The following is a 16,128-nucleotide window of genomic DNA, read 5'->3' on the forward strand; positions in this document are numbered from 1 at the left end:
GTTTTGAAGTGATTATATATTTTGAAAGTGTAAATAACCCTGTCCACTCATCCGGATCATAGCCCATTATTGTAGGGCAGCTGGTCTTCTGATTACCCACTGTATCATTTAAGCTGTCATAAATCGCTGTAATGTCATAATAATAGATTGTCATGGCGCCATCTTCTTTCTCTGTTGTTCCAGTTTATTCTTAGCCAGACAAGAAAGCATAGTCGAGTGATATTATGTCATAATGACAATTTTATTCAGTTTTAATAGCAAACGGTTGTAATAAACTAGCCTAGGTTAAGAAAAACATATTTAAAAAGCAATAGGCAATCGTAAATGTAGATTTCACACAACCATGATTCATAAATTATAGCAGACTACGTTACTTAGCTATTCAAAATGGAGGCTCGTTTTCTCAGTTCTATCGACAGCCGTGTGCTTGTTGTAAAATTGAAAACCATCAAATGAGAATTTATGCTCACTAAAAGATTTAGACACTGATCGAGAACTAATATTTGTTGTTAACAAATAAGCAAGGAGACAAAATCATCCGTTGAAAGAACGATATTTCAGCCATATGTTCCATTTAAAGAAAGCGCAATACTCTCCACGACAGGGTTGATCTGCAGATCGCGCGCATTACCACAGAAAATGGCATTTCATAGAATGAGTGTTGGTACCCGGTATAGGTCTACAATCTGCGCAAATAAGGATATCGATCAGGGCTGCGCCCATATCGGTGGTTGTTAAATAGTGTTTAATATACCAATAAATATTTGTTGGCGTAGCGCAATTATGTGAATAGACAAAAATCACCAATTTTTAAATAGCACAGGCTAACAATATGTAAAGCTGCGTGTATGTGAGTGGTTTAGTATATCGTGCAAAACTCAAGATGTAATTTCTTAATCCACGATTTTGAATTAGGGCAATTGATATTACCAAATGATAACTTACGAAAGAAGACATAACGACTCCCTTGTTCACATATTGTAATACTTCAAGGACTGACCTATACTTGAGTTATGTAACCAATATGGGGTAACAATAAGAATCTTATACAATACACCATCCAAAGGTACAAATGAATAGGTAACTAGCCAAATTCAACTACATGTTGATGTGGGATCTTCATCTATTTACGTGTATATTTTTGGACATTCACTCCATTTAAATGCGTATGAATTGTGCTAAATTAATGAATTATTAAGAAAATAACAACACATACAATTCATTTATCACATGGGAATGACAGTATATTTTTCGTCTGTATACATGTATACTTAAAAATGGTAGTTACATGAATATTGTTTTTGAATCGATTAAACTTATTCAGAAAATAATACATGTACACTACTACTAGTTCCTCTATTATAATATTATAATCAGTAAGATTAAATGAACATTTAGACGTGTTATCTTATCTCATAAATTTATAAGAAGTAATTATTAATTTTTCCTTATGTTGGATTTTGTTAGTCAAATCCCCACATTTCTTAAAATTATAATATGAATAACCATGTAACTTTTAATGGGGAAAAAGTAGAGTGTTTTTTTATGGCAATTTTATTTAATCTTATAAATAATAGCCAGAACGGTGAATTATTTATAAATATCATTTTGATATTGACCTTAAAGCTTCGTGATTTCCTACGATAAAAAGTATAGAAATTGGTCATTTACACACTAAAATAATTAATGTTTTATTATATGAAAATCTAAGAAATCTTTATACGAAACTAAATATACATATAATGGCAAATCGGATAAGTTTTGTTTGATGGTTGCCGTTTATCTGAACTGGATTATCTTTCCATATTCGACCATAATATATATATACATGTATACACACACACACGCATGTATAAGCAACTATACCATTATTTTGTCCACCTCCTCAAGTATCTGTAATAAATCAGGAAATGACAGATACAGTCAATATCACAGATGATATACTGTTTTATATACTGTAAGGTACATGTACATACATTCGAAACGATAGCAAATTGACTGTCAACAAAAGAAAATTCACAACACACATTTTTTATACGTCCACATGGAAATATGGTCGTACATACGGTACATGTATATTGTCATCGCCCCATCCATCCGTCCGTCCGTCCGTCGTCCACAATTTTTGAAATTGAAATATGTTGTTTACATTAGAGAGATGAAGAATCCTATTTAATTTCAATAATTTTCGTTAATTACTTCTAGGGTTATGGCCCTTGTTTCACTTTATTGCACCTTGTGAAGGCTCTAACAACAACAAAAATATCATCCGATCTGTATGAAATTTATGTGCATCGTTTAATTTAGTGACACGAAAAAGACTATTGAATTACAGCAATTTATGTTAACTACGTCTAGAGTTATGGCCATTGCTTTACTTTGTCGAACTCTGTGAATGCTCGAACGACAAGTCATCATCCGATCTATATACGAAAAAGGCTGTCGAATTTCAACAATTTTTGTATATTGCTTCCAGAGTAAAGGTCTTTGTTTCAGTTTGTAGCACCTTGTGAATCCTCGAAGGAAGAAAATTTAATATGATCTGATCTGTATGAAATTGTCTTGTAAATGCCCCCATTACCTACAAAAGATTAAATATGCGACAACAATTGTTGACCAACGGATGATTTAACTGCTGTGGGCGTATGTTTCGTTGCCTGGCAACCTATTTTAAGAGATATATTTGTAGGCCTGCCAATTTTGCCATCAACATTGGAAATTCTTAAAAGTTTCTTTTAAGACACGTTCTGTCTTACCGGTGTAATAAAATGCTGAATTTACAGCCATAATTCGAATTATGTAGTATTTTAAAAACAGATGGACATGTATCTCATAAGAAGATTTAGCATCGGATTTTACTCAAAGCAGCAATATAATGGATTTGTTAAATTTTAAGCTAGTGCACTACTGGTATTTGTACCGAAGAACGCATTGGTCTCCTGATATACATAGTTATCACAGACATTTTTTTACCTATGTGAGCTACATCTACATGTACCTGATGTGAAGAGGTGTGCTCTTGATTAAGCAGACACAGACTCGCCCTTTGTTCTGTACCTGTGGTGATTTATATGGTGGCCTCCGCGTTCCGACTTGGCCAGGAAAATACAGCCATCGGTTATTGGTAATACTGGGATGGTTAGGAGATGGATGTACATGTACATGTACCTTACATAAGGTGTCAAAATATCTGGATGTTAACCGCGTTCTAAAAACTGGACTGATTGGGACATACATGTACATGTAGTGGGACTTATAATTATTAAAACAGGTCAGCGTAATGGGGTGTCTTGGACGCCAATAAAACCAGTAACGTATGTGTAATCGGATTAGGGAATGCATTACATTTCGGAAACGGTGATGTTCACGAATTTCATCAGATGCAATAGAATGGGTCAATGTACACAAGCATGATCTCATAAAGTTAAGCAGATCTTTGCTATGGTAATTGTTAATGTTGTCATCGGGATTGTAATTTTGAGGCTTGGATTCTGGGCACTAAACCAAAACACCTCAGGTAAATGTTAAATTTTTAAAAATTGTTCACAAGAAAAGACTAGCTACTACATCCTTTGTGTTATCTTTTATGTACATGTACATCTTAATGAAAATGATATTGTGTGCATTTTGACAAGGACCTATATATGAGTGATTATTTAAAGACAACACAAGTTCTTACTGAAAATTACAGCTCTAACAAATTTTTGTGGTAATGAGAAGGTGACAGAATTATGCACATTGGAAAAGGAGCTTTCGTAAACCAACATAAACTGGCCGCTTGGTTAGGTGGAGATAGTAGGTTTGGAAATTGAATCTCCGCTAGGGTTGGGCCTAACCCTAACATTTGGAATAAAATATATTTGTCATCTTGGATTCTACTGGAGGTGTCGGTTACAGTTAAATTTAGCCGCTTTTTATTTAACTTTAAAATAGTGCTGGCAACTCGAATACTGCTAAATATTGGACTTCCTCGCATCAGGTGCGTCTGAAACTACTATTGTTATAGTAATGCATATTACGTATTCCGGGAATTCCAGACGTATATTTTAATTATAAGTGGACCTCAAGAAACTTCGATCTTGCATATGCGTTTTTAATAAAGGATCACATGGCGAATCAACGCAAGATTGATACTGGTATATGTCACCAATGCACTGTCGAGCTCTCAGTATATTAACTTCCATACTAGTTATTGTGAGGTATGGTCATCAACGCCTAGAAAGGTCTATGGACATGTCATTCTGTCGGGGAAAGTGTAAGATGTTGATCGAAATGTTATTCAATGAAAGGATTTCAGACAGCAAAGGAGTATCGTCACCTGAATTCGAACCAGTCGTGCGGTCGGTTAAATCTATGGTGTTTGCTTTTCATTTGCTAATGCTTTTTGTTTAGTGAAGGATATTCGTCATGCTCATCGGCGCATTGTTTTATTGATTATGTAATATTTCTCCTTACAAGGCCTCTGGAATCTGTTAACGTGGTCGTCAGGACAGCGGTGAAAGGTATCAGCCTGCGTGACTAGCTTAAACCTTTCAAAAATTCTAGAACCGGACCTGGAAGCATAGCAACATTGGGTCAAAATATTGTATGAATTAAAGTGTCGTTTTTTAAAAACATAATCAGTTTGTGTTGTAAACTCAACATTGACAAATGTTCTTCCTTTTTGAACATTGAGCTGCTTAATAACTTCTAATCTTCGCGAATTTTATAAACTGGTAGACGAAATTATGAATACGAAAACTAGCGTATACAATTCCAACTCACCTATATTTTCACGCGCATTCAGTAAACCTCACAGGTCTTGCTTCACAATTAAATACGCAAACTACTTGCATGTGGCCGTGAAAGAGAGCGTTAGTCTGAAACTGTTTATTTTTAGACCAAGAAGAAATAGTATCCGATAGGCATGTGGTATATAATTCTAGTTACGGTACCGCAAGTTATTTATATACAACCGATTAATGCGCCCAATAAACATTCCGAAATAATTTACTCGGGTTTGACACTACCATCAATGTTTGTTGTTTCGGTGTTAACCCTTTATGCCTTTTGTTTCATTCATATCTATTCTCATCTTGCCAAATCAACATCTTTCGTCTCCATAACATATTTTACTTTTCTTCTTAAAAGTAAAACTCACAGCAAAGTCTACATCATATCGGGGGGTTGGATGGCTGAATGGTTAGCGTGCTGTATCATAAAGTCTGTCATTGAGTCAACTGGCGTGGTTTCGAATCCCCGGTTGTACGTGGCAAGGAGTAAGGTCGCCTGTCCAACCTCGCGGGTTTTCTCCGGGTCCTCCGGTTTCCTCCCACTGCTAAAGACCCCTACGCGCAAGCGAATTATTGAAATAAAATTAAACAATATGTTAGTCCCGAAATGACCTAGTTTGTGTCGAGTGGACGTTAAACCCCTTCTCTCTCTCTCTCTACATCATATCCACGGCATACCACGTACAGTTCATATATGTTTATGTTACATGTATAATGATTCAACAGTTCTGGAAGATATTTATAGAATGCCAATACAGATCTGGAAAGACCAGTGGTCGGTCAATTTTATGACACGATCCAAATGTCGAATGTAGGTAGACGAGAAAACACATTTAAATGCATATTAAATCTTTCCCCCTTTGAAAATCATACTATGTGGGCTGAAAGTTAGTTTTTGAATTGTCGCGCCAACAAGCTTTTTGTTCATGGAAGCAAATTCTGTTCTGACTAGTTCATATATGTTTATGTTACATGTATAATGATTCAACAGATCTGGAAGATATTTATAGAATGCCAACACAGATCTGGAAAGACCAGTGGTCGGTAAATGTTATGCCTCGATCCAAATGTTGAATATAGGTAGAGGAGAAAACACATTCAATAAGCCCATGTTTTTTAACGTATAATAATATAGTTTTTGTGAAGGCGGGATGGGACCAATTCACATTTGTTTAATACAAAATGGTGCAAATCGAAATTCAATTGGAATTTGCTGTCCATCTCTATTATTATCAGACATTTAGTTTAGTAAGGATACGAGGTACTTTAATTGTCTCCCTGCTCTCTGTCCGAAGGATGAAAATTTTTATAAGTTCGTGGAACAAATCTCCGAGAATGCCACGCCCGCATTTACTCTGTTTAGTCAGATTTTTTCATATTATGCGGCGTGGTTTCCCCTTGTCAGTGATGCAGGACGGAGGGCCTGACAAGGATAGCTGTCTAGTCGTTCGGATGGGACGAAAAACCGAGGTCCCGTGTACAAATTGGCGTGCACGTAAAAGATCCCTTGGCAGATGGAATTCGATATAAGTGTAGGCCGTAGCGCCGCTGCCCGGGCAAAATTTCCCTCATACATGTAGCACACTGTATGGCGTATGCCCGTCTTCATTAGCCCAGTTTAGGAGCAAAACAGTAGGACGTTAAACCCCATTTCATTTCATTTCTCATATTATGAACAAGGAGTAGGGTCGTCCGTCCAACCTCGTGAGTTTTCTCCAGGTCCTCCGATTCTCTTCCTACTACTAAAGACTCCTACGCGCATGCGAATTATTGAAATAAAATTGAACCATGTGTTATTCCCGAAATGGCCTAGTTTGTGTCGAGTGGACGTTACCCGCCTCTCTCTCTCTCTCTCTCTCTCTGCTTATTCCAGTCTACACCAGTCCCATTCTCATGTGGGATATATTTAGCCTCATTCACGTTTACAAATCGCGTTTGAAAGCATTCGTGTGCCAATTTTAAAATTTTCATTTTGTCTTAAATATTATATAAACAAAGCCCATCTTTCCATGTTGATTTAAATCGTCCAATCAGCCGTGTTTGCAGTGTTGAAGACTGGATGATATTGAGTTGGAGACTTGCCTTCTTTAAAGGCCTTTCATCCCCATGTTTGCTGTTTCTAAATGGTAGGCCTATATCTTTAAACAATTTATAAATCATTATAACGTGACCTTTTTCAGAGCAGTATATAAATATTAATTGGCTCAAATGTAGGGGGTTGGATGGCCGAATGGTTAGCACGAGCGCGCTGTATCATAAGGTCTGTCATTGAGTCAACTGGCGTGGTTTCGAATCCCCGGTTGTACGTGACAAGGAGTAGGGTCGCCTGTCCAATCTCGTGGGTTTTCTCCGGGTCCTACGGTTTCCTCCCACTGCTAAAGACCCCTACGCGCAAGCGAATTATTGAAATAAAATTAAACCATAAGTTAGTCCCGAAATGACCTAGTTTGTGTCGAGCGGACGTTAAACCCCATCTCTCTCTCTCTCTCAAAAAAAATGAACCAATGTTGTATAGCCTATTTGACGTAGTATTTTAAAAACTAGATCACATTCGATGTTCTTTCCAATTTTAGCATTCCGTCCAGCCATTCAACCAGACGAAGAATTACCAAATAAACATGTAAAGAGTCAATGAAGAAGACATTTTTCATCTAAATAATAGAAACAAGATGAAAGAGAATTAAAATTTACGCCGAACAATAAAGAAATTGTATTATGTTATATTGTCGTAATTTAGAAATTACGTGCATAGAAGTTAGAAATTAGATGATAGCACGACATTAATAATCTAATATTAGCGAATAAATGATAATATTTTCATTTTTCATGAAAATAGTAATTATAGACCCAAATACAAGTCAGATATGCATATTATGTACACGGGACACAATTAGAAGTTAGAAATTAGATGATAGCACGACATTAACAATCTAATATTAGCGAATAAATGATAACATTATTATGTTTCATAAAAATAGTAATTATAGACCCAAATGCAAGTCAGATACACATATTATGTACACGGGACACAATTATATGGATTACAATTACCATTTATTACTGAGCAAGTGTCAACTACATGTATGCTTATTTAGTCTTTTTCCAACACAACACAATCTAATTAAAATACACATCCTATTTCGTTTCGTTTTTATAGTTCAAAATTTCGCTTTACTTGTCTTTACTACGCTAAGATCTGGAAGTGTTATCATTGGCGTGTTCTGGGTGGTGTGAGGGATTAAACGCTTTAGGCGTGTTTAGCACGGAACTGTGGGTAATCCACTAGTAACATCAATGCTGATTGGTAAATCAAATGTCTGACGTCATAGGTCAAAAGCCGCTCGTATGACCACTGACGCGACCTATCGCTACAACCGGTCAGATCTTCATGTAGTGTAGGCCCCCGAAAGTATAAAAAAAAACGTCAACTATTGGCTTGTGAACGCAATAGAGGCTACAGTTTTTAACAGATCGTTTTTATACGCCCACATAGAAATGTGGACGTATATTGCCGTCGCCCCCGTCCGTCCGTCGGTCCGTCCATCGTCTATAATTTCTTGTGATCGCTCTAACGCCAAAGTTATCATCCAATTGTTTTAAAATTGATATTTAATTTCAATAATTTCCGTTTATAACGTCTAGAGTTATGGCCCCTGTTTCACTTTGTTGAACCTTGTGAACGCTCTAATGCCAAAAGTGAACATCCTATCTTTCTGAAATTTACATGCATTATTTAAATTAGTGAAACAAAGAAGCCTATTGAATTTCAACAATTTCCAAGAATAACGTCTAGAGTAGAGTTATGGCCCTTGTTTCACTTTATTGAACCTTGATCTTTCTGAAATTTATATGCATTATTCAGATTAGTAAAACGAAGAAGCCTATTGAATTTCAGCAATTTCCGTTTATTACGTCTAGAGTTATAGCCCTTGTTTCACTTTATTGAACCTTGTAAACGCTCCAGCGACACAATTTATCACCCGATCTTTGTGAAATTTATATGGATGATTTATATTAGTGACACAAAGAATCCTATTGAATTTCAGCAATTTCCGTCTATTACTTTTAGAGTTATGGCCCTTGTTTTACTTTGATGCACCTTGGGAATGCTCTAACATCAAAAGCTATCTGCCGATCTGTATGAAATTTACATGCGTCATTTAAATTAGTAAAGAGAAGAATTTCAGCAATTTCCATTTATTACTTCTAGAGTTATGACCCTTGTTTCACTTTGTTGTACTTTGTGAACATTCTAACCTCTAAAGTTATCTGCCGATCTGTACGAAATTTATATGTGCCATTTAGGTTAGTAAAAAGAACAATCCTATTGAATTTCAGCAATTTCCGTTAATTATGTCTAGAATTATGGCTCGTTTCACTTTATTGAACCTCGTGAACGTTCTAACGTCGAAAGTTATCATCCGATCTTTGTGAAATTTATATGCATTATTTAAATATGTGAAACCACGAAGCCTATTGAATTTCAACAATTTACAATAATTACTTCTAGAGTTATAGCTCCTGTTTCACTTTGTTCAACCTTGTTAATGCTCGATTGATGAAAGTTATCATCCGATATGTATGAAATTTATATGCACCATTTATATTTGTGAATTTAGGTTAGTAAAAAGAACAATCCTATTGAATTTCAGCAATTTCTGTTTATTACGTCTAGAGTTATGGCCCTTGTTTCACTTTATTAAACTTTGTGAATGCTCTAACATCAAAAGTTATCTGCCGATCTGTATGAAATTTACATGCGTCATTTAAGTTAGTAAAGAGAAGAATCCTATTGAATTTCAGCAATTTCCGTTTATTACTTCTAGAGTTATTGGCCTTGTTTCACTTTGTTCATCCTTGTTAATGCTCGATTGATGAAAGTTATCATCCGATATGTATGAAATTTATATGCATCATTTAAATTTGTGAAACGAAAAAGCCTTTTAAATTTCAACAATTTCTGTAGATTACTTCCAGAGTTTAGACCCTTGTTTTAATTTGTATAACCTTGTGAACCCTCAAACGGCAAAAATTATAATCTGATCTGTATGGAACTGTCTTGTAAAGGCCCCCAATTACCTACAAAGGAATAAATATGCGACTACCCTTGTCGACCGCTCGGACGATTTAGCCGCTGTGGGCGTATGTTTCGTTGCCTGGCAACCTATCTTTAAAATTTGTTACGAAGCAATGGGGTCACGAGGAATCATTTCCAAATTCAGCGTTCCTAGATATTTAACTCTGGAGTTCCCCCTCGCCCACGACCGCTTTTTCTCAAAACCTTTTGAACACAATATTGACTACAGTTTTGAACAATTTGATTTTTTGTTTTTTTCGAATATCCAGTGTTCCTCGACCTTCCGTTCCGGAGATAACCACCTTACAGTCTTAACAATAACAGATTTTTGTCCGATCTGGTGTAAATCATTAGGTCCATGCAGGGCAAACCTTATCGATATTCAACGTTCCGCTACCCTCTGTCCCGGCGTTCGCGAGCGTCTAAATTATATCGAGTTTTAGCGTTCCACGACCTTCATGTGAAGCTTATATTATTTTATCGGAGAATATGAGCCTTGTTTCGGCTTTCCAGGATTTTCTGTTCCAGAAATATATTACGTGTCCGGAAAGGCATGTGGACACATTGGAGATTCAATTTCCTGAACGCATAAAGGATCCTTATCAAATTTGGTTAACATCCAAGTCTTAATTTCGGATAAGCTACTGGCTATGGTCATCTTTTTTTTCGAGACACAGCTATGATCTGTTTCACAGAGGTACTGCGAAAGCCCTAGCGAATATTCACAGCTACTCTGTAGGCGTATTTCTACGCTTTTCGTTTCCATTATTTGGTACGGTGAAGAAGACTTATATTATTTGTAGAAAATTAGACACACCAAGATCTTATCGAATGTTTATACAAGTAAGAAAATAATGAAATTAGTATTTTTTTAGTGGGCCGCCCTGAAGTAGGCATATAGACAATGCTACTGTGTGGGCGTATTTCTACGCTTTTCGTTTCCATCATTTGGTACGGTGAAGAAGACAATATTATTTTCAGAAAATTAGACACACAAAGATCTTATCGAATGTTTATGCAAGTAAGAAAGTAATGAATTGGTATTGTTTAGTGGGCCTGAACCCACGAAGTAGGCATATAGACAAATCGTACGACATTCCGGTTAACCGACAGTTTCTGTTATATTTATTGTTTATTTAAAATATAAAAACTGAGTGCCGTGGAGGTGTATCTATTTGGTAAGAAATAAGTAAAATATGGATTGGTCTACAAAGATATGGTGGAATTCAGATCTCAAGGAGAAACTCGAGGTACTTACATTTAGAAGGACTCACGAAATCCATTTGCATAGGCACACAATGGATTTTTGTCAGATTTAGATAAATATTGAAATATGTGGACCAAAAGACCTTAGATGAGCTCGAGTTTGGCGCGCATCGAAAAGTAACTTTCTGCATGGGTTATGACCCCTGCTTGGTTTGGAAAGGGGTTCACTAGTCCGCCGCTATAAGAAATACTATAAATATGGGTATCAAAAAACATAATCCGAACCCTATCCCTGATAATAGATATTGATGGATTAATGAACCCACGGACTAGTGTACCTTAACCCTAACCCGACCCCTATAATAGATATCGGTGGACTAATGAACCCGCGGTCTAGTGAGCATTCCCCTTGGTTTGAACCAACTTGAACAATTTTAAACGGCCAATTTTACCGTGATGCATTGTAACCATGAGGGGGGGGGGGGATCACGATGGCTAAGTGGGTAAGGCGCTGGCTCGCTAGCCTGGAGGTCGGGTGTTCGATCCCTGCATTGGCCGAGAAAGTTCATCCAGATTTTCCGGCGTGGTTTCCCCTTGCCAGTGATGCAGGACGGAGGACCTGACAAGGACTGCTGTCTAGTCATTCGGATGAGACGAAAAACCGAGGTCCCGTGTACACATTGGCGTGCACGTAAAAGATCCCCTGACAGTTGGAATTCGATATAAGAGTAGGCCGTAGTGCCGCTGTCCAGGCAAAATTTCCCTCATAGCACACTGTATGGCGTATGCCCGTCTTCATTAGCCCAGTTCGGAGCAAAACAGTAGGACGTTAAACCCCATTTCATTTCATTTCATTTTTGTAACCATGAGTCCCCGGTCCTCCGGTTTCCTCCCTCTGCTAAAGACCACAACGCGCAAGCGAATTATTGAAATATGCTCGACCACTGGGACATTTTCTAAGACCAGTGGATAGCCTCATGGTTTCTTCCACAGCGGTAAACGAAGATTGACCGTCCTTTGTAGGTAAGGTGAGGTCGAAAGTCTTAATTTGCGTGCATGTTATTCCCCACTGTTGCAGAAATATACAGTGTAATTCCGAAAGATACAATTGATAAATTGTACCAAAACGTTCAGCATACATGTGCATATACAAAATTCATAATTAGCATAACACAATCTTTAAGTGACATTTAGCGATCGGGAAACACATTAACACTTTGACACAATGAACAAAGACTGTTTTGAGTTGGCGGTATCGTTGTATAAATTGAGCCGTGATTTCGTGGCACCCATTCGTCCATTCGGTTTACAAGATTTTATATTTCGTATATGTTTTCTTATTCAGAGTGAATGAGAGTTGTGAACTGAGATTCCTTTTAGCCTACATGTACCAATTCCATTCAACCAAACCTCTTTATTCCCGTAACGTTTTAGCATTATGTAGCAGGAGGATCGCATGATCTACTCCAGGCCGGGGTTGCACATAAACAGTCGAGACGAATTAATAACACAACAGTTTATTTCGGGACAATATATACACTTTACACAAAAATACTGAAAAGATACAAAATGATTATTTACATTGAGTGAACAGAACATGCCATATTCAATTATTAAATGATGGATATATTCTACTAATCACTAATAGATCAAAAATCAAGTTATAATATAAGTAGGCCTACTATATTGTGTATTAAAATATAAACATTATCTATTTACATTTTATCAGTTATAACGAAGATATAAATACAGATATATATCAAACATACCCTAAGACAGGTGCTTTCCAGGCAAATAAATAGGACCATAGAGTTGTGCACTTTATGGACAACACAATTAGGAACACTATAAAATAATTAGACATCACAATTAACAAGACATTACACACAGGGGATACTATATTTAATTATGAAATATAAAGTTGTCTAGTTTCTATTATATTAACTTGCTAATACTTAATTGTGCTGTAACTCAGAAAAGATGTTGAAAGTTGAACAGATCATAAGAGAGTGAAGTTAGTAACCAAGATCAGCTAAGCAGAGCCCTGTTTCTCGAGATTTTAAATAAAGATAAAATCCAAATTTTAGTAGATACATGTACTTCAATTTTGATTGGCTAAGCACTAAAATCAATGTAATATTATCCAATCAAATTACTAAAATTTGGATTTTATCTTAGTTAAAATTTCGTGAAACAGGCCCCAGGTTTCTAAGATACTGAAATCTACTCCCTATCTTAAAATAGCATCTTTAAACTATAAACTAAAGTAATTATAACCACTGGAAATAAAAGACTAGCTGAATACACAGGACAGTGGAAACTGGCTAAAATATTTAAATCGAATATAACACTCTACTAAAATATTTAAAGAGAATATAACACCCTACTACAATTACGAAAAAATACAGATTGTTTTGAAATAAATTAATTACGACAACAGTGTACCATAGTATAATAGACTGTTGCAATGATGATGACTTCAGATCTAGCTTTCAATAATGCCGTCCTGTAGGCCTTTCTCCAACTGTGTCGTATTTAATAGACAGTTCTCTGTTCAAACTGGGAAAGTGTATAGTACTGAATGCTGCAGAGGCTATTTTTAGAAGCCGTGTAAAATATTGATTTCTGTGAAGCAGTTCTAGACTAGTATTGCTGGTAGCTTCAGATAGTATAATGAAGGCGAACCTTTTTCAACAGCCATATCTAGAAGTGTTTGTCGTGTCATAATTTGTTATTCTGATCCGTGGTGGACTAAATCCATCGCGGTAGTCTTTCTCTTACTCCATGTGTCTGCTACAAATATATGTTCATTTTATATGAACTTTATAGACAGTTATCTGAAAATCAATTCGCCGATTGTATGTGACAAGGAGTAGGGTCGCCTGTCCTACCTCGCGGGTTTCCTCCGGTTTTCTCCCAAGGCTAAAGACCCACTACGCGCAAGCAAATTATTGAAATGACTTTAAACCATGTGTTGGTCCCAAAATTACCTAGTTTGTGTCGAGTGGACATTAAACCCCATTTCTCTCTCTCTCTGTATCTGAAAATCAACAACCGGAGCGACCTTTCTTGTGAACAAAGTAGTGCCATCATAGTGCCAGATTAACATTAGCAAGGGGTTCAAGACACAAAGTTTTAAGATTACCACAGTTCATATTTAGGAGTGTATCTGGTAACCCTGCCTCAGCCCGGACAGGAAGTTTGAGGGTAAGATGAATTGACATGTAAAATAGATTTGGCATTGCTCCATTAAATCTGTCCCTGTACTTTATTTATCCTATTCAATATTGAAATCTATTACTTGTGTCACACTACATGAGTGGGAGTTTTGATTTTACTGTCACACCACTCGGTTATACTTAAACTGCTTATAAATGGTAATCGTGTAAAAATAGTTTTTTGATAGGACTGAATTTGAATCTTTATTAACCATTATACATGTGTTATAAATATTTATTAATTTGTTTTCACAATAAACATTACATACAGTAAAAATAATGTGATAACATATGTCTAAAACATTGTAGACCATGTCAAATGTATTTTAAATCTGCGCTCACTTTGATAATACCCAGAATGTTTGTGTTATATTTGAACCAAAAAGTTTGAATAAAAGAAAATAATTCTAGATTATTGCATAAGAAATCTTTTATTGAGAAGCTCCACCCACTAATGGTGATTAAAGAAAATATTGTATTTCTTCTTCTATTTGTGTTTAACTCCACTAACACCAATAGGGTTATCACAGACAAGTACTTGGTTTTATTTTATTGTTAGTATGGCTACACCAATTACCAAAGTGACAATCTTAGACAACATAGCTACTGTGGGTATGGTTTATTGTCTAGCAACCTTTCTTTTTTAAAATTGAAGCAAATTACCCGGACAAATGCCATTTTGAACTCAAAACAAGACTTCTTGGTGTTAAAAGTTATCCTAGTGAAACATGTCTTATACATGTAGATTGCTCATCATTTTCTCAGTTATGTTTTCTATTCTTATTGGGGTTTTATAAATTGAAATGGAGATATCAAATGACCAATCAATCAACCAATCAATTAATTAATCATTTTATTTGTTTACAGAATTATTCATGAAGGTGGTTTTACCAGTGAGGATAATAAACAATTTAAACCTGTGGTGTACAGCAATACTATACAGTCCCTTGTTGCCATTATCCGCGCCATGAGCACACTCAACATTAACTTTGGAGATAATGATAGAGAGGTAAGTTTTGAAAGAATTTCTTTTTCAGAAATAGATGCATGTACCTTTTGAATACACGTACATTGTATGTACATGTAGAGTCATATTGTTATATATTATATTTTTACAAGTTTTTGGTTAGAATGAAAAGAATTTTAATGGTATTTTGCATTTGCACTTCCTTTCTGCTAACCTACTTGCATTGTAATAAGCATCAATATCGATGAATGGAGGTGGAGAGGGTGAATGACAATGAAAAAAAAATCTGCCCCTGTCTTTACAGCAGTATTCTTCTGGAGATACACTAAATTTTAGGAAATAATGATTTGACTTTTAGATTGAAGAATGTAATGGTAGACTCATGTTGACTAGGAAATTCATTTAATTAATAATAGAACATGAGCCAACAGTCAAACTACCATAAATCAATGAATTCCATCAGTAGATTAAGCAATAAAGACAATTTGACAATTTTCATATGACTTTTACATGTACGTGTAGTTTTATTTCACAATAAGAATGTCATAACCTTCTTGCCTTGAATTGCCAATCTTTAAATTTTGACTTGGATGCTGATCATTTCAACATCCAGTAGGTAGTTTAACACACATCAGAATTTCAGACTCTGACAGTGACTTTGATAGGTTTATTACAACTTTCTTGTTTAGATTAAATATCAGTAGATCTTAAGTTTGACACCTTTACTTCATGTCAGATATTGCTAGATCACAAATATTTTACTTGAATGCATTATAATTGTATGGGCAATCTCTAGAGCTATCTCTTTACACTTTAAGATCAAAATATCACGATTCTTGCAATTACTATAGTACTAGTAGGAAAAAAACAAAAACAGATAGAGATTTG

At 35.8% G+C, this 16,128-nt stretch overlaps 1 protein-coding gene across 1 annotated transcript in view; it reads left to right on the top strand.

Annotated features, from left to right (window-relative positions):
* Positions 1–16,128, top strand: part of LOC126814491 (guanine nucleotide-binding protein G(o) subunit alpha) — a 33,513-nt gene that overhangs the window by 1,506 nt on the left and 15,879 nt on the right. Inside the window, exon 3 of the mRNA XM_050539662.2 lies at positions 15,141–15,282. Coding sequence (XP_050395619.2) covers positions 15,141–15,282 — 142 coding nt within the window. The remainder of the gene's footprint in view (positions 1–15,140; positions 15,283–16,128) is intronic.

Source organism: Patella vulgata, chromosome 3, assembly GCF_932274485.2.
Source record: "Patella vulgata chromosome 3, xgPatVulg1.2, whole genome shotgun sequence".
Lineage (NCBI taxonomy): Eukaryota > Metazoa > Mollusca > Gastropoda > Patellidae > Patella > Patella vulgata.